The sequence below is a fragment of the Seriola lalandi genome, unplaced genomic scaffold (genome assembly GCF_002814215.2).
Source record: "Seriola lalandi dorsalis isolate HSWRI2012SDOR001 ecotype SW California unplaced genomic scaffold, Sedor1 jcf7180002054392, whole genome shotgun sequence".
Taxonomy (NCBI): Eukaryota; Metazoa; Chordata; class Actinopteri; order Carangiformes; family Carangidae; genus Seriola; species Seriola lalandi.
The window spans coordinates 132,955-159,068 of NW_019524945.1; the positions used below are offsets into that span (position 1 = coordinate 132,955).

The 26,114-nt window shown below is 40.3% G+C and overlaps 1 protein-coding gene across 1 annotated transcript in view; it reads right to left on the bottom strand.

The window, feature by feature from the left end:
- Positions 1-26,114, bottom strand: part of itprid1 (ITPR interacting domain containing 1) — a 118,174-nt gene that overhangs the window by 34,198 nt on the left and 57,862 nt on the right. The window contains exons 7-8 of the mRNA XM_087174897.1: positions 14,849-14,976; positions 9,604-9,715 (exon numbers count right to left, since the gene is read on the bottom strand). Of these exons, the coding sequence (XP_087031023.1) occupies positions 9,604-9,715; positions 14,849-14,976 (240 nt within the window). The remainder of the gene's footprint in view (positions 1-9,603; positions 9,716-14,848; positions 14,977-26,114) is intronic.

A 26,114-nucleotide genomic window follows, 5' to 3' on the forward strand; every position in this document is an offset into this window, starting at 1 on the left:
TTTGTACCCTCTGGGGTTCCTCGCGTCCAAAAAAGGACACACAAAGAAAATGCTATAAAATTATCATATATCAATATTTTTTTCTGCTTTTTTTGCATAAATCTCTTAAACCACTTCAGTTCTGCTCAAACCTACCAAATGATTATTAGTTTTCAGGATTTTAACCCTTTAAATGCCAGTTTGAAGACTTGTTGCCTCTTGTTTTATTAAAAAAAACAAGACAATATGAGATATTTCCCACATAATACATGATTGAGGGATGTGACATTGTTTTATATCAGAGTCTTTTATATCAAGACATTTCTCAAAACCAGAATATGATCAGGGTGACTTTTGAACACTGGAAATAAATCATGTACTCATCCCGGCAGTAGCCCCCTAGGCACTCAAAATTTCCCTGGAATTTTGTAGTTCACCCCTTCTATTGTAAATGGAGGCTTTGATAGATGGAAAGAACTTGGACTGCACAGTGTGGGTGATCTCTACGTTAGTGGTTCATTTGCGTCATTTCAACAACTACAAGAGAAATATGGTCTGTCAAAAAGTGATTTTTTTAGATATCTCCAGGTCAGACATGTTGTAAGGACACATCTGGAACATTTTGAAAACGCCACCCCTGACAAGCTAGACAGGTGTCTCAGAGATTGCATGATGGAGAGGAATGCAGTTTCAGTTATATACGATTCATTTCAGGAGCTAGACCTGGTGAACACGGAATACATAAAGGAAGGCTGGGAAAAAGAATTAGGTACGGGAATAGCGGAGGATATATGGAAGGAAAGCCTGAGATATATCAACACTTGCTCCCTGAATGCTAGACACTGCCTGATCCAGTTTAAAATTCTGCATAGGCTGCATTACTCAAGAGTAAAACTACATAGAATATTCCCAGAAATATCACCCATTTGTGAAAAATGTAACCAAGCGGAGGCAAATCTACTTCACAGTGACACAGTAGAAAATTTCTGGACAGCAGTGTTTTCATTTTTCTCAAAGGTCTTCAAGACTACATTACGACCAGATCCACTCTTGATTATAATAGGGACATCAGGGAGCATTGGGAACCTACAGAATATGCAGCACCACCTATGGTCTCCTCTGTGGGAAAAAACTTGTTCTCCTCCATTGGAAAAAAACGGAGACAACTACTTTCAAAGCATGATTAACGGCACTGACTGATACATTACACCTTGAAAGGATTTGTTAGTCTCTTAGGGGTAAGTTGGAAGACTTCAAAAGGATGTGGCAACCAATTATTTCTTTCTTGAAACAGGATGTAGGACAACCTGAGTAGTACTGGGTGGGCGGGACGGGGCCGGTCAGGGAGGGAGTTATTATTTATTTACTTTATTTTAATAAATGTATTTTTTTACTTATTTTTGTATATTTTTCTAATTTTTCTCCCATCTATTGTTTTTCATTTATTTACTTATTTGTAGGACACCTTTGTTACTTATATTACAAAATAATGAAGCATTGCATAAACCAAAGATGGATGTATTTTTGATATACTGTCTGCTTCACAATAAAAATATTTGAAACCAGATAAGTATTTCATATATCAAAAATTGCACATCTTTTTTCACCACCGTCATGTATTTGGCTGATTACTGTTGTAGCAAACATAATGAATCTTTGATTGCTTGATTGTGTTTTAAAGGGGACATATTATACTCCTTTTCAACAAGTTTAAATAAGTCTCAGACATCCCCAAAACATAGTCTTTGAAGTTTCTTGCTAAAAAATCCACTCCGATCCTATATTTCAGCATGCCTGTAAACCCCTCTTTTTCAGCCATGTTCAGAACAGGCTGTTTCTGTGTCTGTAGTTTTAAATGCAAATGAGGGGGGATGTGGCTTGGGCTTCTGGCACCATGCTGTAATGTTTACAGTGACCGTGACCGGCACCCTGGCGTCAGAAGCGCTTAGGTTCAACCACACGACTTTTATCCGGAATCTGACCCAGAGGGAGATAAACGGGATATAAACTGTGAATTTTGACTTGTAATTCCTGACATCTGGCACATATAAGGTGAACCTATCGTTGAGTTGCGGCAGCCACACTTGCCCTGAGTCAATGCCGTAAGTCAAGGCCAAATGTGGGCCATAAGAGAATTCCAGATGTGGGCCATATAAAGTGGACCTGTGGCTGAGTTGCTGCAGCAACACTCACCCTGAGTCAACGCCATCAGTCCAGACCAAATGTGGGACATAAGAGAATTTCATATAAAGTGGACCTGTGGCTGAGTTGCTGCAACCACACTCACCCTGATTCAACACCATCAGTCAAAGCCAAATGTAGGACATAATATAATAGATGTGGGCCGCATTTGGGCCGATGTTTCTTTGCTAGCTGGGTGCTGTCTATGTCAAACTGCAGATTGGAGCACATTCATTTAAAGAAGTTTATTTGGGAGACAATTAAAATCCCGATTAGTCATTCGTTTGTTAGGCTACCCAAATCCTGTGTTTATGAATCTGACCTCTTTTATGATCAGTGAGTGTGACAGAGAAAAATACTGCACATGGAGGCTTCATGCAGATCAAGAAAAATGTCTTTCTTTATAACACAGACTCTGTGGACATTAAGACACCTGTAATTTTGTAAACCAGTTCCTCTGCACTGAAACATTTACTATGCATTCATCACTCTAAAAGAACAAAAATTAAAAAATTAAAAAATGGTATGAAGCTTTAGACACATATGACTCTGGTCTGTGAAGAATCATGTTCTGATTGGTTGCACTGATGAACAGGCCTATCATAGCTGTCATATTAAATTGTAGCTCAGATGATGTGATATTTCTAAGTGAGGATGACAGTAATGTAGTTGGAAATACTTTAACATTTAAAAACTGGACTAAATGTAGTGTAAAAGTGAAGTTTTGAATACAGGCTGCCGATAGTCTGCCAGTTTTAACAGCTTTTCAGTTAACTGTAAATAAATTTACTAGGCTACTTGTTCAAATACAGTCATTGATGCTGAGCAAGATTTTTAAATGTAAAATAGACATCTGAATATTTACACTTGCTTTAACCTCAACACTTTTTCAACTGAAAACCACCAAAATCATGAAGTTGTTTCTGGGTCAGAATCTGAGATTATAATCATAGATCTATAAACTTCTGTCTGATCTGTTTCATATGTATATTTTCAACTTCTGCTGCAGCAGAACTTGGTTACATCTAAATAAATATATTTAAACATTTAATGTAACAAACAGTAGATATCATCCATTACAGAAATAAAAGAATGCAAAATAACGTAGTCAAGTGGACAATTCTGAATAAATTGTAATAGTTTTAACTAATCGACTCTTTTCTCAAGCTCAGACTCTTTCACTGCTTCTGCTGTTTTTTGTTTGTTGTTTAAATTTTAAAATTAAATTTGAAATTTAAAACATTCTTTAACATCACATACTTATCTCTCTGGCTCCACTCTTTATTTACCTGATGCCATGGTGAATCGTTGAATCGGAGATCCATTCATATATATCATATTCCTCATGCATGCGGTTAACTCAGAGTTAACATACTCAGAGTTGATTGAACTAACTGGTTCGCTGTTCTGGAACTGAAAACTCAGAGTTTCCCATCTCAGGGTTCATCAACTCAGAGTTCAGGGTTAGAGTCAGAGTTTGTTAAACCTGCTTTCTGGAATAGACCCCAGGTCCCTGCATTTTCTGCCCTCCTGTGCTTCCCTCCTGTGTGATTACCTAACTCTGCACTAATGTGTTGCACCTGTGTCTCATTGTCTCCCCTGCCCCGGTCTCAGTGTATTTAGTCTGTGTTCCCCTCTCTCTGTGCCAGTTCATCTTTTTCCCCTTGTGTCAGCATTCCAGCCATTCCTACATGTGAGGTTTTCTGAGTGACCCAGTATGACCCATTTCTGTTACTTGACCTTGCCTTTATTCTGCCAATTTGGATCTGTTGCCTTGTTGGACTGCCTTCCTGTGTACCAAACATGTGTACTAAGTAGAAACTGTTATCATCCTGAGTATCTCAAGTCTTGCATTTGGTTTGTACAATTCAAATCCTGTCCAACTTTATGCATTAGTTTATTGATGGAAGCAAATGACTCACATAAACAAACAGGGGCTTGTCAGAAAGCGCTGGTCTCAAGATTAACATGAAAAAAAGAGTTGAGATGTGCAGAGATTGTGAGCCCACCGCAAGATTTTGATCACCAAACTTCCAAAACAGCTGAGAAAAGAAAGCTCTCATCAACTGACACCAAATATACAGGTCAGTGGTCTTGAATCCACAAACCAAAAACTGGACGTTCTCAGCATGCTACACCAAGAAATAAAAGAACTGAAAGTCTTGAATTCACACAACACCAAATAGACGATCTACCCATAGCTTCAAACCTCTGTAGAATTACTCACCACTCAAATGATCTTACCATATAACAAAAATAAAACTCTTCATCAAAATCATCAGATCATTGTCGACACCAAAGACGTAGCATGCGAGACAACCTCATACTTGCTGAAATCCTTGAAATCAACAAATGACCCTGACACACAATTTCTTGAACACTGCTCTGAAACTCCCATCAGACACAAATAAAAAAACTTTCCACTGCATTCACTGACTTGGAGCCGCCCTACCCCACAATCACTAAATTCTAACATATCAACCAAAAAACTTGTCAAAGCAAAGGGAGATCCGCTCATTAAAGACACAGAGAGAAGGGTGAATGGGCCAATATGGTTGTGGACAAAGCCTACATAAAAGGACAACTGTTTCAAGACTCTTCCATCACGCCATGGCTTATGTAATAACATAAATGAACAAACAATTGTGGACTCACTAATGGATTAAAAAAATTAGAGGACTACTCATCCCTCTACTCAGTGATTTTTGGAAAACAAAGAACCCATCTCACAAAGAATATTCCTACTACTCTCCTCACAAAAGTAATTGTATTGACTAGTTTTTAGTTAGTAATTCTGTTATGTCTCAAATTCACAACTCAGAAATTATCCAATAATCATGTCAGACCATGGCCCAGTCAGCTTTAATTTAATACAAAAAACTACCATAATGCCCTCAAGTAGTTAGCGTTTCAACATTTCAGTTCAGCAACCTCTTCACCAGAGAGTGGGCATCCTTTCTTAAACTGAACAACTCCCTAGAAACCTCTCCATCAATACTCTAAGAAACAGCTGAAACAGTCCTAAGATGACATATCATTTCATACTCCACTCACAAGGAAAAAAAGGAAAAAGAAAAACAACAAGAACTGGAACATAAACGGAAACTCTCTTCATTCCCAACAATCCCATCCCCCCAATGAGCAAACTGAAAATAAAATACAGAAAATCAGTACATAACTTGAAAAAATCATACATCAGCAGACCCAATTTCTCATGCAAAGAACAAGCATTTAAAGACATACAGGGAAATTTAACCTACAACCCAAAATAAATAAATCCAGTGTTTTTGTAACCATCTCTATAGCTAAGTCAATACAACTAAAATCTCAAATATGCAGTCATTCCAAACAACAAGCCACCAACTATAAACAAAACCATAACCACCGAAGAACTCAAGAAAGCTATCTTCTCCATGCTTAGCAATAAATCACCTGGGTTACCCAATTGAATTTTATAAACACCACTTGCAGCTCATTTCTCCTTTTTAACAGAATTGTCATTGAAATCAAATCAACAGGAACCATACCTCCTCACATGAACACAGCCTTCATCTTAGTTTTGCTCAAACCAGACGAAGACCCAACCCTCACTTCTAGCTATAGATCAATAAACCAGATTAACTGCAACCTAAAAATAATAAGGAACACATGAGCCAACATTTTAGAAACATAAGAAACCATCTCAACATAATTATATCATTAGGTGTAGAAAAAGCCTTTTCTCTTTGCTACCTTCACAGCTCCCCATCTGCATTAATTATAAGGAACAATTATATCTACCAACCTTTCACACTAGAATGAGGAACAAACCAAGGATGTCCACTCTTTCCACTACTGACATTTTTATTGAAACCCTTTCAGCTGCCATTTGACAAAACACTCGTACTACTGGTTGAAAAACAAGTAATTTTCACCACAAAATTTGTTTACAGTGTATGCTGATGACATCCTGTTATACCTCACAAACCCATCAACATCCCTCTTCTAAGTCTTCAACCTGGTATCCTGTTGGGATATCCTGCTTAGGATAAACTGAAAGTGAACCAAGTTCTCTTCAGAATGAGCGGCTTCAACACAAGGTCAGCCAGCTGATTTTCCAAGCAACAGGAGCCACGGCAGAGTTAGCATGGAACGGCTAACACTGTGAGAAGAGCAACGGAGATAACACAGCCAGACAGGACTTTACTCCCCCAGGAAGCCACCCAACTCACTGGACACTTCAACAACACTGGAAAGGACCTCTTTGTTTTGTTCCTAGCGTTAACTGACTGGGCCTAACCTCACCTATCATAGCACAGCTAAGCAGCAGAAGTATATCTTATGTAGTCTTCCTTGTTCAGGTCATGTGGTCACAGTGACCATTTTGAATTAGCCATCTTGCCTTTGTCTGCATCCCCAAAGACACACCCCCATACTCACACACACACACACCTACACTTGTATACACTGGATTAGACTTTGTGTTTTTACTCTGTTCTATTGTAAATAAGTGTCTTGAAGTAATACTACTAGTGTGTTTAAGGTTGCACAAGTGTGAATATTGCCAACCTCTACTCAGTAGAGTTCCAATCCTTCAACCTTTACTTACTGTTGATATGGTAACTTGGTGATAGTTAAGTTCATTATTATTATTAATCAGAGTTCCAGATTAATAGTAATAATTTGAGACTGAACCAATATTGGCTATTTTGCCTAATTAGTTTAGGCTGGTGCCCCCAAAGACTTTAATTCAATTTATTTATTTATTTTATTTTTTTATCTAATATTAATATTCTAATTTTAATATTTTCTTAAATTATGATAGCCAACAAATTGATAGACAACCGAAGGTCCAACATTTATGGTGTCCCGCTCGTGAGGCAGAGCTCAGACCCAACATTCCAAATTCTCAAAATCTGGGATTACTCCGTAAATTAGTCAAAATCTAATCTTCCATTCTGTGCAAATGCTGCTCCATCTGGAACACCGATTTGATCATTTTTCATACCACAAAATTAGAAAAACAGAGATACAACATTGGTAATAATAATACATTTTTTGCATTACTCTTAACCACGATTTATTCTGTGTGTAATTACTTATCAAGAAGCCTCCCATTGTGCACCCTTCCAGCTTGTAGTGTGTTTCTGACTATGCTGTTTAATAGGACAAATGAATCATGGGTCACCTTGCAACAATATTAGTCAATTGCATTTTGCATCACATATTTGCATATTTATGGAAATAAATATTTTCTATGAACATAGGCAAATTGCAGTGTAATGTTAGCCTTGTCAACTACACTGCTCAAAGAAAATTAAGGGAACCCTTAAATCATTACAGTATAACACCAAGTCAGTTGAACTTCAGGGGTGTCAATCTGTCGGTCTGTGGTTGCAAGAGGGTTTGCTGTGTCTCCCAGCACAGTCACAAGAGTATTGAGGAGATACCAGGAAACTGGCCGTTACACAAAAAGAGCTGGACAGGGCCGTAGAAGGGCATCAACTAAGCAGCAGGACCGGAACCTGCTCCTTAGTGTTTAGGAGGAAAAGGAGGAGCATTGCCAGAGCCCTACAAAATTAGCTCTAGCAGGCTACTGGTGTGCATGTTTCAGACCAAACTGTCAGAAACAGACTCCATGAGGGTGGCATGAGGGCCCAACGTTCTCTAGTGGGACTTGTGCTCACAGCCCACCACCGTGACGCTCAATTGGCATTCGCTAGAGAACACCAGAATTGGCAGGTCTGCCATTGGCACCCCGTCCTCTTCACAGATGGTAGCAGGTTCAGACTGAGCACATGTGACAAGTGTGAAAGAGTCTGGAGACCCGTGGTGAACATTATGCTGCCTGTAACATCATCCAGCATGACCAGTTTGGGGGTGGTCAGTGATGGTCTGGGGAGGCATATCTTTGGAGGGTCGCACAGACCTCCATGTCATAGCCAACGTTACCCTGACTGCTGTTAGGTACTGGGATAAAATCCCATGGGATGGTAGAAGTGAATGCAGAAGTCAGAGCTGAAAGATCCACCATCATTATTTTAGCATTTAACATTTAGCCAGAGGCAGCATGCACCTGTCGGATCACGCATCATGGTAGGTGTGTTTTGATTTGGGACACTAGCAGTGGTTGCCGGGTGTTGCATCAAATGAGCAGCTTCTTCTCTGGTCTTCTCTGATTCCATTTGTTGCATTCTCACATGATTAATCATAACTTTATCATGTGACTTTTGTTTTACTCTGTGACAATTTAGACATTAGGACACCTAGTCATGCACACATTTACTCCTATAGGCAATTAAGAGTCACCAGTCAACCTAACCTGCATGTCTCTGGACTGTGGGAGGAAACTGAAGTACTCAGAGAACACCCACACAGGTGTGAGGAGACTATGCAAACTCCTCAGACAAAGGGTCAAGTTTGCTGGCCAGTTCAAACTCAAAACTTTTATACTGTGATGTGACAGTGCTTACCACTCCACCATTGTGTGTTACTTCAAAATGCATTTCAATCTTGACTAGATGACAAACTGTATACCAATGTGAATTAAACAATGGTCAACATACTGTACAAACCACTGATCCGATTTCTTCCTTATATGTGCTACTGCACCAACTAAAACCACAAAACTTGCTGTCTGTCCTTGTGTTTGCAATAAGAGGTGGTGAAAAAAAAGCCCAATAAAAGCAGTTTTCTGGCAAAATATGTTCAAAGGAATGCTTTTGCATTAGTACCAGCTGTGCGCCTACACAAATCTGGAGACCAAGTTATCTGAAAAAACAAAGGCTGAGTATGACTGTCTGGATTCTCTGCATATTTACCCTAGATATCTTGCTGTAGAAATAAAAATGATAAAAATGGTTAATGTTTTTGTGACCCGCTGGACCTTTCATAGTCCCACTATTAGGCAAAAATTTACATATAGAATATTACAATCTAAATGGGCAATTTGTCAGGTAATTAACTGAGCTTATTCATATTCCCCAGAGGACAAACTCTATTAACTTAAACTTTATTTTGGACATTCTAGTAACTTTCCTGTAGTGCCAACCTCGGGACAAACTATTAGGCCAGAAGGACACCTATAATCTTTACATTTCTGACTCTAGAAGGACTCCAGGGAGTAGCAAAGTCCACAGAATTTTCTGTTCTGTTCTGTTTTGCAAAATGGGCTCCAATGAAGATAGTACCTTAAAGGGCCAATTACTGAGGTATCAGATTAATGATACACTGTTTGACAACTGTTTGAATACTGACCACTTTAGCTTCCAATGCATATGTAGGTTACATGAGCAAACTACATCAGTTTAAGTCCAGTAATCATATAACAATCATTGTAGATTACAGGAATTAACTACATCATCATGATTGCATTTTTGTGCTTATGGCATTCATATTTTATTTAGTACTTTTTACTCTCCAAGCAGACAGGTATGAGTGTGTTAGTGTAACTGACTGTGTTACCATTTTCAAGCTGTGATCGTAGTAATGGCCCAGTTCATTCAAATGCATCTCCAGCTCTTTAGCCTCCTGTTTCACTGCTCGCCTCAGCCTTTCTATGTCCTGAACATTCTCCCTGCACACACACATACCATTTGGTTGAGTAAAAGTGTTCTGGAGAAAAAAACACCACCACAACTCAGTTGTTATCACAGAAAATATGCAAAGAATGACTACTTGACAACACTTATTAACAATAGCAATATTAATTATAATAATTTACTTAAATATCTGTATCAATTGTTGTTACAATTAAAACAAGCAACTACATTACATATGACCAAATGTAAGCCAGGAGACATGTAACACTTCCTCTGTGTGTGTGTGTGTGTGTGTGTGTGTGTGTGTGTGTGTGTGTGTGTGTGTGTGACAGAGAGAGAGAGAGAGATAGAGAGAGAGGAGAAATGTTGGTGGAGAAGATCACATGAATAAGGACATCTCGCAGCACTAGTTGGAGATGGTGGACAAGATCACGTGAGTGAGGTCATCTTGCACTAGCTCAGAATGGGGGACTCAACCATAAGATTTGAACTGGGAGTTGAGATACAGGGGTGAGTGACAGCTTACACACAGAAGCTTGCAGCACACACTATTACTAACATCTCTGCCCCAACACAATCCTCTTACTTTGTGCTGATTCAGAGAAGCCATTGAAATGAACATGGATCTAGCGAGTGTAGTTTCAGTGCAGTCCTCGGCTGAACCTTGACAGGGCCATTGTCTTTCTCCTGAGGCGATTTCAGCAAGCTGGTTTACTTGGAAGGGCAGCAAGAAGAGCAGCGGAGTGGACTTGGTTGGAAAAACATGTAACCCATTACTTTTTTACTTTTGTTGTGTGTGTGTGAGTGATCAGCTGATGCTGCAGAGCTGTGTCCTTTAGATCTGGGATGTATTTGACATTCTGTTTACTTGACCAGCGAGTTAAAGACTTGTCAACCCCCTGAACAAAGGAAAAAGCACCAAAGGCTGCCCCACAGACTCCAACTCCCAGCATGCTCCACATTTCACACCTTAAATGGATTCTGGGGAGTCTCAGACTCATGCTACTCATTGGCAGAGTTGCAGTGATCCTGACGACACAGTCGTGTCACTGCATCTATAAATACCCACTGTGCATACGCACCATCACCTTTCCATTGTAACTACACCAGAGATAGTTCGCTTTCTCTGTGAGCTAGGAGGTAACCAATCTTGTTTGTTTCCCCTTTTTCCCTGCGGAGTTTGAAGATTCTTCCCGTTGCTGGCAAGTTGAGAGTTCTCTGTGTTCAGACGAACACAGATTAAAGGATCCAACACGAGATTCCGCCGAGCTCGGCCTTCTCGTTATACCTGCAGAAGACAGAAGTTACTTCTTCACAGAGGCGTTGAAAACCTATGCCCCTGCTACCCTCGAATCACGTCAACTCGCTTTGTTTCTGTGCTGCCGCACCTAATCACTTGAAAGCGATCCAAGGAAGGGTTTTACGTCTGGACAGTGATTGCATGTTTAATTTAGCTGATGTTATTGGGTTGTTGCTGTTAACCCTTGTTGCTTGAATTGTTGTTTTGTGTGGTGATAGACGGACAGCCGAGTCCTTTGTGTCATATTTTGGAGGGTGACTGGAACTGCTGTTTGGCTGTTCACCACTCTGGAGGAGTTGTGTGCCTGTTTCAGGCCTGTTGTGTGTGCCACTGCGGGTGGAGGGTGATCTGCTCAGTCCATAGTGGACCAGACAATGGGCGTGCAGCCTCCTGGCTGTGCACGCACTAAAGATCAGTGGATCTAGCGTCTGCCGCTCTCCTCTCAGGTTGCCCGACTCCGCCGCGAGTCGCCTTTCCTCTCTTTCTCTCTCCCATTGAACATAGAACATCCTTTGAACATCCTTCCCAGCTATCCACGGATGTTGTCGATTTTGAGTTGGGTGAGCACGGGAGTTCCAACTGCTGGTCAGCGCTGCTTGTTGTTGTCTAGCCAAGACAAACCACGTCCGCCATTTTGGCTCATGTGAAGTCATCTTTCAGATCACGTCCGCCATCTTGTCTCACACACACACACACACACACACCATCTGAATTCGTTTCCTGTATTGCTGTGTTTTCTGTATGTTTAGTTAGTTGGATGATTGGTAGAATAGTGTTATTATTTCAGACTGTGGTTAGCCTTGTTGATTATTGTGAAGATTAAATAAACATTATTGTAGTTAAAAAGAAGTCTTTTAGTCATTATTGTGCATGCTTATTGTGACCTGTGGCTGATTGAGAGTCAGAGCTCAGACTTTACCTTCTTAATTCATTTCACTGCAACCTGGTTTCATTATCGTCCCGGTCTCCGGGTGGTGCCCCATCTTATTAATTTATAGTAATAACTTTAATTTAATTAATAATTATTCATTTCTTAATAAATAATGTATTATTTTTAGACATAAAAATAAATCATACTCAATAATCGAATGGGTTCTTACGAGATCCAACAGTGGTGTTTTGAGGTAAACGTGTTGCCTTTTCAAAAACCCACATAACACACACTTCATGTGATACACATGATATTCTCCTTCTCTACAGTGGATAAGTTTAAGGATAAATCCTATCTTTTAGTTCTGGGGGACTATGGAGATTGAATTACACTGCCAAGACTGCAACAGTGGTGGTGGCAGATTAAAGAAGAATTTGCTCAACCTAGGCAATCAAGGGAAACCAGATAGGCTGGAGTCCTTCCGCCACTCAAGCTATTGCCTCAAAAGCTAACTTGGCATTCCACCAAGGAATTGATTTGGTTGTGTCTTGCCGCTGAGGTCCTCTTCAGTGACTAGGAACTTCTGTATTTGTTCAAGGATGTGGGTAGCTGTTTGCTTAGCGCATTCAACTGTCATGGGTTCGGATTCCACTTAAAGAGCCATTGAAATGTGCATGGATCTGGTAAGTGTGGTTACAATGTGAGGCGGGGGCATAAGTTTTCACCCCACTGGATCTGTCCCCCACCCTTCAGTCCAGGTCTGGCAGCTGCTTTGGCATTAAGCATTTTGTTACCTTTAAGCACCATGTCTGTGCCCTCTGATACTTGGATCCCCAGGACTGTGATCTCCTCCAGATGTGCATCCCTGAAAGTGTGCAGCTCTTAGGCATCTGTAATACTAGTCTGGAGGTTCATACTTCTTTTGTATGAAATCAGAAAACAGACTGTGGCAGAGGCTTGGTCAGCGTTGAAGGAATACTCCTCCTGCAGGGCCTGACAAACTGCCGAATATTGGTTTTGTTTTACAGGTGGGAGCATTTCCATGAAGACATGATCTTCCAGATGTGATTAAGCTTTTGACGTGCTGAGGCATTGGGTAGGTCATTCATTCATTCATTCATTTTCTACCGCTTATCCTCTAGTAGGGTCGCGGGGGGGCTGGAGCCTATCCCAGCATCTTTCTGGGCGAAAGGCGGGGTACACCCTGGACAGGTCGCCAGTCCATCGCAGGGCAAACGCATAGAGACAGACAACCATTCACACTCACAGCCACACCTATGGTCAATTTAGAGTATCCAATTAGCCTAGTCCCCATTTTGCATGTCTTTGACTGTGGGAGGAAGCTGGAGTACCCAGAGAGAACCCACACTGGCACGGGGAGAACATGCAAACTCCACACAAAAAGATCCCACGGCCGAGCCGGGACTCGAACCCGGAACCTTCTTGCTGTGAGGCGACAGCGCTAACCACTGCACCACCATGCAGCCTTTGGTAGGTCAGTCTCCCAAAAATAATTATCTATGTCTGACTGCTCTTGTCAAAGTGCTCTATGTCCCTTGTGAGGGACTCAAGCTAATGAGTACACAGGCCATGTTCTGATGGTGGAGAGGGACTGTCTGAGTCCTTCGAAGTCACATAGTCCCTCAAGATTTCTCCATCCTCACGGTGGGGGGGACAATGGATGGGGGCTCCAAGCCACTTATGTCACTTGGGTCTCGATAGTAACTATCACAAAACCCGCCCGCCTCTGACGTGTGGTTACTGTGTTATCAAAGTGCAAGTTGGTGGGAGCAAAGAATGGACTGGAGTGCACTCCCCAAGGGTAGGGCATCTGAGTACACCATACGGATTGTTGAAGGTGGTCGATAGCTGTGACAAGATCAGAGACTGCTGTTCCATAGGTGGCTAGGCTTTTAGCTGTGCCCAGGTTGACTGTGGTAGCTTTGGTGGCCTGGGAAATTTGCTGGATACCTTCAAGTTTCTGGATAAGGTTCTCCTCACTCATCCAAGAGACTTGGAGCTTGCATGCAGCCAGGCCACTAGGTCCGCCTGAGGCCTGAGGCCAGTTTTGCTATTGGCACCTGGGAGGAAGAATGCCTCAGGGTCAGAACCTGTGTCAGGTGACTCCTAGCTGACCTGGGTTTCTACTTTCTCATCCTCTTATTTCCTGGGCATCTTGGAGCTGTGCGTGCAGGGTTTCACAGGCATACTGCATCTAGTCGTTTTCTCTCTGGACCTGAGAGAGGTCATCCCTGGTGTCCATAGTTTCCTGTCGCAGGCAGGAGTTGGCATGCTGCACAGCTTGGTAGCTACTTTGCAGCTGGATAAATTGTAGCACATGCACAGTGGCCTTTCGCTGGGCCAATATACAAAAGGGCGGACTGACTGAGCACACGTAGGTTGGTGTTCGCTTCCAAAGTTAGGTGATTGATGTAGTTAACTAATTCCTGTATCTTGCAATAACAGGTGCTGACCGTGTAATCATTAAGGTTACTTAGATAAATTAATGAAAAATGAAAGAGGCCAGTTACTGCCTCCTGCAGGTCTGGGTCATCTGTCTCCCGGAAAAATCTTTACTGATTGATTTGTAACATGACCGTGTATATTGCAAGTTTTGGCTGCAGGTGCTTGGTAAACTCATGAGGTTATAGAGCACTACTCTCAAATTACAGACACTGTATATATCATTATTGTGTTTACTCTTAAACTCAAAGGACATTACCTTATACCAGTTAAATTACTTGTGACCATTTTGTTTCTGAGGAGTGTAGTATGCTCTGACTCTAATACTACAGTAAATCTGTGACAGAAGCTCCATGTACATGTCAGGGCCAGAGAGCTTCATTAACTGAAGCCCAAGGATTGTAAACTATAGCCAAATATAGCATTGTAAATTACAGGTGTCAGAATGCTCTAACTTTAATGGTGAGACTAAGTATAACCTGGAGCCTGTACACATCATGGTCCAAACACAGCTATGTAAACTAGAATGTGTACCTGTCCTGATCAGAGAGAGCACTGTAAACTGCAGCCTGGTCTTCAGAGAGCTGCTCCTCCATGTTGCTGAGCACATTGCAAAACTGCTGCAGACACAGCATCATCTTCTCCAAATCACCCAAAGAGTACTGTGGAGAACATGTATAAGAATTACCTTTCAATCAAATATCCAGACAATGTATAATGTGAAAGTCAAGAATAATAACATTTACAGGTCTAATTATATATACATATTAGGACAAAGCTCCTGTTATCTGGGAGTAAAGATGCGGTAGTTCGTAAGGTGGTTCCAAACCCAATCAAGGGGAGAAAATGGAATCCAAGAATGGCAGTGCAGGAGGCGGAAGCAACGCTCAGGCATACAGAGATTGTGGGTAATGTCCAAATAGGCCGGGGAGGCTTGGGGCTTGGCCCAGGCAAACCGGTGTGGAGTAGAGCAGGTCCCAAAGAGAAGAAAAAGCTAGTTGTGGAGCAGGTTTGTAGACAGGAGGAAATATTAAGGGGTGCAAAGGCAGTGGCCCAGGCTAAGCAGGGACAGTGGTTGAATTGGGAAGGTGTAGATAAGAAAAAGCTTAGCTGGAAAGAGCTGTGGAGTATGGAGGAAAGTAGCATTAGATTTTTGATAGGGGCAACATATGATGTATTGCCAACTCCCCAGAACCTAAAACTCTGGGTAAATGGAGACCCGCTATGTTCATTGTGTTCAGGTAATGCAACTTTAAAGCACATTTTGTCAGGCTGTAAGGTTAGTCTGTTGCAAGGCAGGTATATACGTGGCGACATAACCAGGTTTTAAAAAGTTTAGCCGCAGGAATTGAAGATTTACGGAGGCAGGCAAATTTAGGAGGGTCTAAAATAAAGAGAGTTGCAATCAAGTTTCTTCAAGAGGGAGAGAAAGTTGGTAAGACAGCAAGGAGGCAAGGCAGCTTAGAGGATGCTTGTGATTGGGAAATGCATGTAGATTTAGGAGGAAAGCTTGTTGTTCCCCAGGAAATAGCAAGTACAAAGCTAAGGCCTGACATAGTCTTGTGGTCTAGGAGTAGAATGAGAGTACATTTCATAGAGCTGACTTTTCCGTGGGACGCCTTAGTTGTAGAAGCATATGAAAGGAAAAAGCTTAGGTATGTAGAGTTAGGGGCAGAAGCAGAGCAGCGAGGATGGAAAGTTAGGATATGTCCAGTGGAAGTAGGATGTAGAGGATTTGTAGCAAGGTCTGTTGTCTCTTTGGTAAGGGAGTTAGGAGGAAGTGGACAGAGTGTGAGGAAAATAATAGGGGGAGCACTTAGGATACACAGACTCTTAGGAGAAGCAAGGAAGAAATCCAGGAAGAGGAAGTGTTTTTAAGTGGGGGGTGTGGCCTGTGTGAGCCTCTTTGAGACCATGCGGTTAGTCTAGGTGAGTTGGCCTGTATTGTTTGTTTGTATTGCTTTGAAGTGGTTTGTGGTGTGTCTTTGACTGTTTAGGTGAGTTTGTTTGTTTTAGGTGAGTAGTATTGTCTTGGAAAGTGGGGGAGTAGGGGGAGGTAGAGCACAGCCTAATCCGGCGGGGGAGTTTAGCTTAATAAGGCATCTCTCCCTGACTCTACCTCCCTCATTCAAAATGGCCGCCACTTTCCAAAAAAAAAAAAAAATCTAGTCCTATGCAACAGAACAGAACTGTTTAGGGGAGTTTTTGTTTGCTGAATCTGCTAGTGTGTTTTGTCCTAGTTGATGATAGTGTTGTTTGTGGTAGCATAGGCAAGATAAAGGAGAAAACAGTTGTGGTGTGAAGAGCAGTGATGGCTGGCATTAGGGGAGTGGCTCTGGGACGCCAGTGATCACTGTCTAGCCTCCTGGAGGTGTCGTGGGACCAACTAGACGAAACACTGGTGAAAGGGGGTTCCCACCTGATGACCCCAAAGACATGTTAGTTATCACTGCTCATTAGTTTGTATAGCTAAATTAATAGTTATCATAGGTCTTAGGATATTAAGCTTAGGGAGCTATTCACTGAGTCTGGTCCATTTTCTGTAGCACAAGTTTCTTGTGTTTACCATAAATACACATGTATGGGTGCGAACCTTGAATTAGGGCTTCACCTACCGGCTACCTGGCTGCTCAGGAACTGCAGGGAAACTAAATCACACTTCCAATCCCTGAGCATTGCCTCTGTTATGGCAAATAAACTACATTCATTACATGTACCAATATTGCTGAAGGGGACAGAGGAATTTTAAAACATAAAAAGTAGGAGAGAGGGAGGGAGAGAGAGAAGCCATTGGTAACTGTAAAGATGAAGAAACTACCAGATCTGAATGGCAAAAAAAAAAACTGAAAACACCAGCAACTGCAAATTTAACAGCGTTCATTGAACACATTCATATTTTTTGTGAATGCTGAACTGAAAAAATCATTTTACAAATGATGAACGCTCATGTTTTACAACAATCTTACAGTACGCTGCATGATGTCTTCATAGACACAGCCCAGCATGGCTGGTGCTAGCGGTACAGACAGAACATACATGCATACTACTGCTGAAGCCAGTTTGTTTGAGCATTTGAACAAGTTTTACACAACAAGGGATTATATTTATATACGGATTTTAAATGTAAGTTATATCTGTGATTCTTCAGTGGTATACAAAAATTAATTTAGTTTGGGAGTGGCAATGATTTGGGGCTGGTGATGGATGGGTAGAAGGAGGTTCTATTAAAAAACAATAGCGGCCTATTTATTTAAAGAAACGGAACAAATGAACGTGAACTAGTTCATTTTCATCTCTATGAACTGAACTTTGAACTAGTTCTTTGTGTGTGAACTAGCACAACACTGTACATTGTAATCATGCAAGTATTTGATCTGTAAAATATTTGCTGCTCATTGTTTTCAGATGGCTTTTCCTACAATATGTACACACAGCAAGTAACATAGGGTCATTGTTAGAATATGGTTACATTTTGAAACCACTTTACTAACTATAGCAGTGAAATGAATAAGTTTAGGCTCAATTTAAGAGCTTAAGCAACTGGGTGGTCCTGGTTAACAAACAAGTCATCGCTGATTACTAATATGACACAGGCAGGAGTGGGCCATTTGTGTTAGATCTTTTATGCACACCCACCACAGTGCCCTTTTCACCCTACACCAACAACACTGACAGTAAAAACACTTAACATTGCCATAGGATGTACCATGTGCCATAGGAAGTTTACATGCACCTTAGCCAAATACATTAAAACTCAGTTTTCCACAATTCTTGATATTTGTTCCTAATAAACATTACCTGTCTTAGGTAGGCTGGGATCACTACCTCATTTAAAGAATATGAAATAACAAAATAATAGTAGAGAGAATTCTTTTTTTCAGCTTTTATTTCTTTCATCACATTCCCAGTAGGTCAGAAGTTTATTTCCACTTAGTATAAGTAAGTTGTAGTATAGCTGTTAGTATAGCATTAGCTTACACCAAGCTTCTCACAATAAGTTGCTGGAATCTTGGCCCATTCCTCCTGACAGAACTGGTGGAACTGACTCAGATTTGGGGGCCTCCTTGCTTGTAAATGACTTTTCTGCAGGAAGTAAAATCTTTGTACCCATGTGCAGTTGCAAACTGGCTTTATTATGGCGGTTTTGAAGCAGTGATTTCCTCCTTGTTGAGCATCCTTTTGGGTTATGTCAATGCGTAAATGCCTTTTTAAATTCTGAGCACAGAATTTCTATTTTTTTTCTATTTTTCAATTTTTATATTGAAATCAGAGCTTTGTGATGGCCCCTCCAGTACCATGTCTTTATTGTTCTCAAGTCATTTCGCCACAACTTTGGAAGTATACTTGGGGTCATTGTCCCTTTGTGGCGAAGCTTTAACTTCTTGGATGATGTCTTGAGTTTTTGCTTCAATATATCCACATAATTTTGTGCGTCCAAAAAAATTGATTCATATAAGAATCGTGACTTTATCTCTACAGATTCAAAATTGATTCATAAATTCCAAAAAAGCGATTCATATTTTCTTCATCATTATCTTGTAACAGCACTGGTTTATATTTTTTCCTGACATGAGTTTAGCTCGCCTATCCTATAGATGGCACCATGTTTCCACCCAGATACTCCTCCTTGGCATGAAGAAGAAAGTGCAGTGTGAGCTATGGAGTGACCATCTGCAAGTAATGGAAAACATACAGGAAAAAGTAATTTGACTTTCCCCATCTTCATTGAAGGCAAGCCTTTGGTCACATTTCAGATTTTATAACCTCGAGGGGAAGAAGGAGCTTGATAAAACCCATGTTATATGTAGGCTTTATATACATTTTTAAGTTCCTGAAGATCCAATAATCAGCAAAGTGTATGTCATGCAAGAGAGCTAATAAAAACAAATTAAATGCTCGAAGTTGTCATATTGCCATTTAAGGTGTATTGATTGATTTTCACCCAAGAAAACATTTCACCTTAAAAGTTGCCAGTAGCCTCTGAACTGCACATTGTTTATTAAAGTTAAACTGTCAAACTTGGAAAACTTGTGCTGCTTCCAAATTCAGCTGCTGGAAATGAAAGCTATATTAGTTATATTTTCATAGTCTAGTCTTTTAGCTTAACTTGACCTCTGCCTGCACTGCAGCATTTCCTCGGAATGGATGTTTCCAATGCAACTTCATTTTCAAGTGAATGTGAAAGTGAATCATTCAAAACACAGACTACTTGTTTTCATGTTTTAATCAGTAGGCTTTTAGATCAGTTTGAGCTAACTAATAATCTTGTGGGCTCAGTTCTTGATTTTTTTAAACTAACAGGACACAAAGAGTGAGGGTAAATGGAGTTCTGTCTGACCAACTTTGCTCCTTGACTGGCTCCCCACAAGGATGTGTGCTTTCACCACTTTTTTATTAATCCTCTACATGAATATGTGTCAGAGCAGGTATGAAAACAAGATCATCCTAAAGTATGCAGATTACTCTTCTATTGTTAGATGGCTCCAGGACAATGGGAGACCAGCCATGGCCCAGTCATAGATGATTTTGTCAAGTGGTGTGATGAGTCCTACCCTCAATTGAACATATCTAAGACTATCTAAAAGATATGATAATTGATTGGAAGTCACATCAATTAAAAGGTCATATAGTGGACTGTGTACAATCCTACAAATACATCGGGACAATTATTGACACAAAACTGAACTTTGAAATTAACTGTGAAGCTGTGTGTAGAAAGTGACATCAGTGCTTGTTGTGTCTGAAGAAACTGGTGCATTTCCATACTGACAAGACCATGATGATTTTATTTTACTGTGCTGTTATTGAATCAATATTTTTCTCTGGCGTCATGGTTTGGAAATCTGTCTTCAAAGAGCAGGAATTCACTCAACCAAATTATTAAATGGTTACATGGTCCAGTGAGATGATTTGTGAGTCACAACTTAACCTAGCATCCCTATACACCAGACAGTTACATTAGATAGCTGGCTCAATTTTAAATGACGACACCCACCCTTTGAACTGTGAATTTCAGCTTCTTCCTTCTGGACAAAGGTACATAGTCCCAAGTGCAAAACACAAAGGTATAGAGAGAGCTTTGTTCCAGCAGCCATCACTCACATGAATAAATCATAGTGGCACTGCATAGAAGCAATGTTTCTGGAAAAAAATAAAAATTAAAAATTAAATAAATAAATAAATAAATCTAGTCCTACATAACAGAACAGAACTTTTTAGGGGAGTTTTTGTTTGCTGAATCTGCTAGTGTGTTTTGTCTTAGTTGATGATAGTGTTGTTTGTGGCAAGATAAAGGAGAAAATAGTTGTGGTGTGAGGAGCAGTGATGGCTGGCATTAGGGGAGTGACTCTGGGACACCAGTGATTACTGTCTAGCCTCCTGGAGGTGTCGTGGGACCAACTAGACGAAACACTGGTGAAAGGAGGTTCCCACCTGATGACCCCAAAGACATGTTAGTTATCGCTGCTCATTAGTCTGTATAGCTAAATTAATAGTTATCATAGGACTTAGGCTGTTAAGCTTAGGGAGCTATTCACTGAGTCTGGTCCATTTTCTGTAGCACAAGTCTCTTTTGTTTACCTTAAAAAATATTTTGTGAAGTGCACCAGTCCCTCTCGCAGCAAAGCACCTCTAAAACATGATGCTACCACCCACATGCTTCACAATTGGGATAGTGTTCTTCTGCTTGCAAGATCTTTGTACCCATGTGCAGTTGCAAATTGTACTCTGGCTTTATTAGGATGGTTTTGGAGCAGTAGCAGCACCTTTTGGGCTATATCAATATAGGACTTGTTTTATTGTGAATATAAGTACTTTTTCTTCACAAGGTCCTATGCTGTTCTAGAATTGATTTGCACTTTTTGCAATATGTAGCATACATACCTGGCTGGCATCAGTCACAAGCCATTAAAGAAGTTCATGGTAAGGACATTCAGAGCTATGGACCCACAATTGACATTTTGTTACTCTTCCCACCATCAAACTATTAAATTGATAGGAAACCGGAACAAAGGACCCTTCTCTCACAAACAGACCATGCTTTTAGCATGCCAGAGAAACACAGAGTCAGACCAAGGGTCAAAGGGTCAGCTCCAGAGGATCAACAAATGGTCACCAGGCAACTGGAGAACATAAGCAAAATCTCCAGTTTGTAACAATAAGACTCTGTCTATTGATATTTGATTGTTTCTTATATAGGACAAATAACACCAAAAGGACTGAGTATCACTAAGTGTGAATCCTGGCCTCCCTGTGCCATGCATGAACACATGCACGCACACATCAACTTCCCTTCCTCTGTCCCTCTCTAGATAAGAGTCATAAACTACAACCCACATTCCAATCCTGGGTAGTGACCAGCAGAACACTTTTCACAGACACAGATATAAGGAAGAATATAGAATTAAATATCTAACTGTTCTGTAACTCATGAGATGTTTCTATGTAATTGTTCAATTCCAAACCTCTATCCTATAGCATGTTTGAAATGTAACATTTAGACTTTAAGACAATGTTTTTCGTGTGACCATACTGTCAGCATCCTTCACACAAGGTAACACACACTACATGACATCCAGAATGTCCATATTAATATTATTACAGTCAAAGAACTGCTGTGTAATCCACATTAATAGACTATTAGCTTTAGGAAATGTTTATATTGTTGTTTGATCAGTTAACCACTTGTATTATGATTAATTCCAGATTTTCAAGGATGTAATATGAAATCATCACTTGTATTACTCCTATATGTCATTATTAGTGCCATTAGGTTTATATGTTATTTCATTTAATGTTTTATGGTCATGGTGGAAGATGAATGTGCGAGTTTATAGGTAAACTGTAGAATTAAACTATTCAAAAGTTCCATGGAAAATTACTCTCTTCTCCAAGTTGAAACAAAGGAGAAGACGGGTGATGCCACTGAAACATACGCCAGTCCCCAGGGGATAAAACAGTTGTGATCAATTCACACATCGCTAGAGAAACAATGCTAGAACCCAGAAGACGCTAGAGCTAGAAGCTGAAAAAAACTTTGCTCAATGGCTCTGTAGCTATGTAGTTCCAAACTCTTAGCCAAGGCTCTTAGCCATTTTTGCACTTTATCGTTTTGTCCGCGTCCTTTATTCTGTCTTTGCCACGTGCTCCAAGTAACATCCTTTTGTTTACATGCGCGATCTTTTAAGACCAACTGAACCAAAACAACAGAAGTGCCTCAGAATTATTTTGTAACTTTTAATCATCATCAAGTTTTCCTTCTTGAAGATTTTTGACATTTCAGAGTCATCTGGTCAACACCAGTCTCCTCTAAAGTTATCCAGGCAAAGTGAAGTGCTTTAGAATTTATTTCGTATCAACCCGCAAGAGGCGCCGGCACATAACACATCTGCCCATGCATGACCACCTGCAGAGAAGCCGACCAAAATTCAAGAGTGCCCGAGACAGAAAGTCTCCTGGCAAACTCCACCAGAGCTGAATTGCTGAGACACCGGCAGAATCCTTCACTGTGATAACGGGACACGGCTTCCAGGAGAATCCACCTAGATCCCGCGTCTCCAGGGTTACCACAGCAACCACAGCCACTTGGGTTCCAGCCAGGGATCCTCAGCTACCGGTCTTAACACTCTGCTCATGACTGGGTTGATATCGAAATATAGTTATATTTAATCATCAAACGTAATTTGTAGATATAGTATCACTAGCTGTATAGCCATAGTGTATAGTCATAACATATTCTCTCCCACCATTGCCAACTCATCACACCGCTCATTTCATTATTATTTTCATCTTTATGATTATTACACCTTGCATTTACTCTGTAGATAAAAGTCTAGTTAATAAACTCCTTTATTTACACCCAGTTGTTGTCCTATTGTGTTCTTTCGACGTAGAGACTGGAGATCCATTTAACCGAGAAGTCATGGCTTCTGATATGAAGTAATTCATTGTTGTCCTCCCAGAGGACTGGTGCCCCATTTCAACGAGAGTAAATTCTAAATTATGGCATTAGCGCTACAAATAATAAAAGGCTGAATCAATTGAGATAGCTTAAATTAACAGAAGAACAAGTTCTGTGGCAAGTTCTCCACAATGGATGGAACAATCTACCCTTCCAAGTACCTTGAAAAACTGTGTACCTTGAAGAATTGGGGCTGTTTTAACTGCCAAGGATGGTCACACCAAGTATTGATTTGATTAAGGTTTTTTCTGTTTAGTTCATTTACATTTCAAGTCTTTTCACTGGAATTGATTTGAAAATTCTGCTTGTGTCTTGTTACATTAGCCTGTGTGTCTATAGATCATGTCTTAAGGTACAAAGCATCCAAACTGTAAAGTCCACTTTGCAATATATTATTTTTTACTCGGTAGCAACATTACAATACTTTTGTGGATTAGAAGATCCTAGAGAACTACAACGACATTTATGATGTGAGGGATTCTATAAAGGTTTAAGACCTATTGGAAGCTGTAACACAGAATGGATTTTGGAAGTAATAGTGACATATTGATGTGTTGACATTTATAATATTTTACATATACATTTCAATACAAGTGAGATATAAGAAGCCTATGTTTTTCTGTATTTAAGCATAAATTTACCAAACAGTTTCAAATATGGATGTTGCTGAATTACACTGAATTAAAAAAAAAGAAAACACAAGAATGGAGAGTAGAGGGCAGAATGAGGAGAGAACTCCACAGGCAAATGAGACATTCATATGTTAATTTGGTCCTTGCTCTGAAAGGGCTGTATCTCAAAATTTATGGTAATGTGACCACAAATATACTGTTTATGTCAAAGTGCAAACATCGTGACTCATTGGAAGATGGACACGTCATAGCTCACTACTCACTCCTGTTTCTGACATTGGACATTACAAAACTCAAGCGCACTAATCAAATTAAACCACCACCAATGACTACACCGACAATGATGGGCTTTTTCTTTCATTTGTAGTTTGTTTTCTGAGCCACATTATGTCTAAGCAGTTTCAACTGCAATATTCATCACATGCAAAGTATAGCGAAAAGTATCATTAGTGCAAATGAAAAACCGTACTGACAAATACTTCAAGTGGTATAAATGTATGATGTTGATGTTTTAGTGATTTAGTAGAATTTTGTCTGTTCCTGCGGCTGTTGTCCATCTAGATGCGACAGTAACTTTTTTTTTTACAAGTAAGACAAAGAGACTGTTCGGGTTCAAGATCCACTGCCTAATACTGTATTAATTTTAGCATATTCATATCTATCCTTACTGTTTATCATATACACACACAACAGACATAACATGTTTGAATATAAAGAAATGGTATGATCTAAACAGATTGTCCTATCACATGTTTGTCTGTATCAGGACCAGAATTTCTGTCAAGTCATCCCCAGTGATGGACCACCACCTGCGTTTTCTTCTGTGTCTGGCCTCATCAATCATCAACATCCACATTACAGTAACACCTTGGAGTATTATCCCTGCACATAACAGATATTTTGTCTATACTGTGATCTTTTGCACATACTGCTCAGCAGGAGTTTTGTACATAGTTTTTTTTCATAGTTTTATTTTTATATATATATATATAATATGTGATCTGCCAAGTGGTGGAGCTGAAGAAGTGTAGGCCTCCTTGACGTTTGCATACAACAGATCAAGTGTCTTATTTTCCCTTGTGGGACAGTCAATATAATGAATGAAGCCAGTCAGGTGAGAGGTTAGAGAGACATGGTTAAAATTCCCCAATATTGCAATGAATGCATCAGGGTGCTGGGTCTGTACTCTCGCCACCGTCTCGTAAATGATGGCACACGCGACTGCAGGCTTTGCTCATGGTTGAATGTAAACAACAATGGCGACGATGTGTGAGAACTCCCTCGGTACATAGTATGGTCTAAGACCAACAGTTCAATATCCCAACAGCAGATCTCCCCTTCACGGTGACATGACTGGTTGTACCATATCTTGTTCACAAGCAGAACCAGTCCTCCACCCTTATTCTTCCCACTTGCTCTGGCATCTCTGTCCACTCGTTCTGCAGTGAAGCCGTGTAAATCCACACAACGGTCAGGAATGTTGTTGTTTAACCAGGTCTCCGTGAAACACATGAGACTACACTCACAATATGCTTGCTTGTTCTTCACAAGTGCCTCCAGTTCATCACTTGTTAGCCAGGGAGTTGACATTTCCTATGAGGATTGAAGGTAGAAAAGGCTTATATCTTCATCCCCTAGCCTCTAGCTTAGCCCCGGCTGTGCATCCACAGAACGGCTTCTTCAGCTCAGCCGGTATGAGATGTTTAACTCCATATCTGGAGCTATCCAACTAGGAGTTCTTCCTTTGTGTGCATTTATTTCTCCATTGTCATATGAAACAACGATGTAGAATAAAAAACATCAATCAACAAAAAATATACTAATACAGTATGTACAAATATATTCCCAGAAACTACAAGCTATGCGGACTTGCTGCCATTTGTTGCCAGCGCATCATTAAAAAAAAGTAAGTCAGTTAAAATGTTTCTGAGTAAACGTGGGACTGCGTTACATTTGAAAATGGGGGGAGACGGTTAAAACATGTTATAGGGTGATAATAATGATATATGATAAAACTGTAAAATTAAAGAACATCCTAACGTTACCAGATATATCAGTTGCCAGGTGAGAACAGCAGCGAAATCGACCAATTAATTGATATGAGAGTAATTAGCTAACTAGAAAATTCCAGGGAAATTTTGAGTGCCACGGGGGCTACTGCCGGGATGAGTACATGATTTATTTCCAGTGTTCAAAAGTCACCCTGATC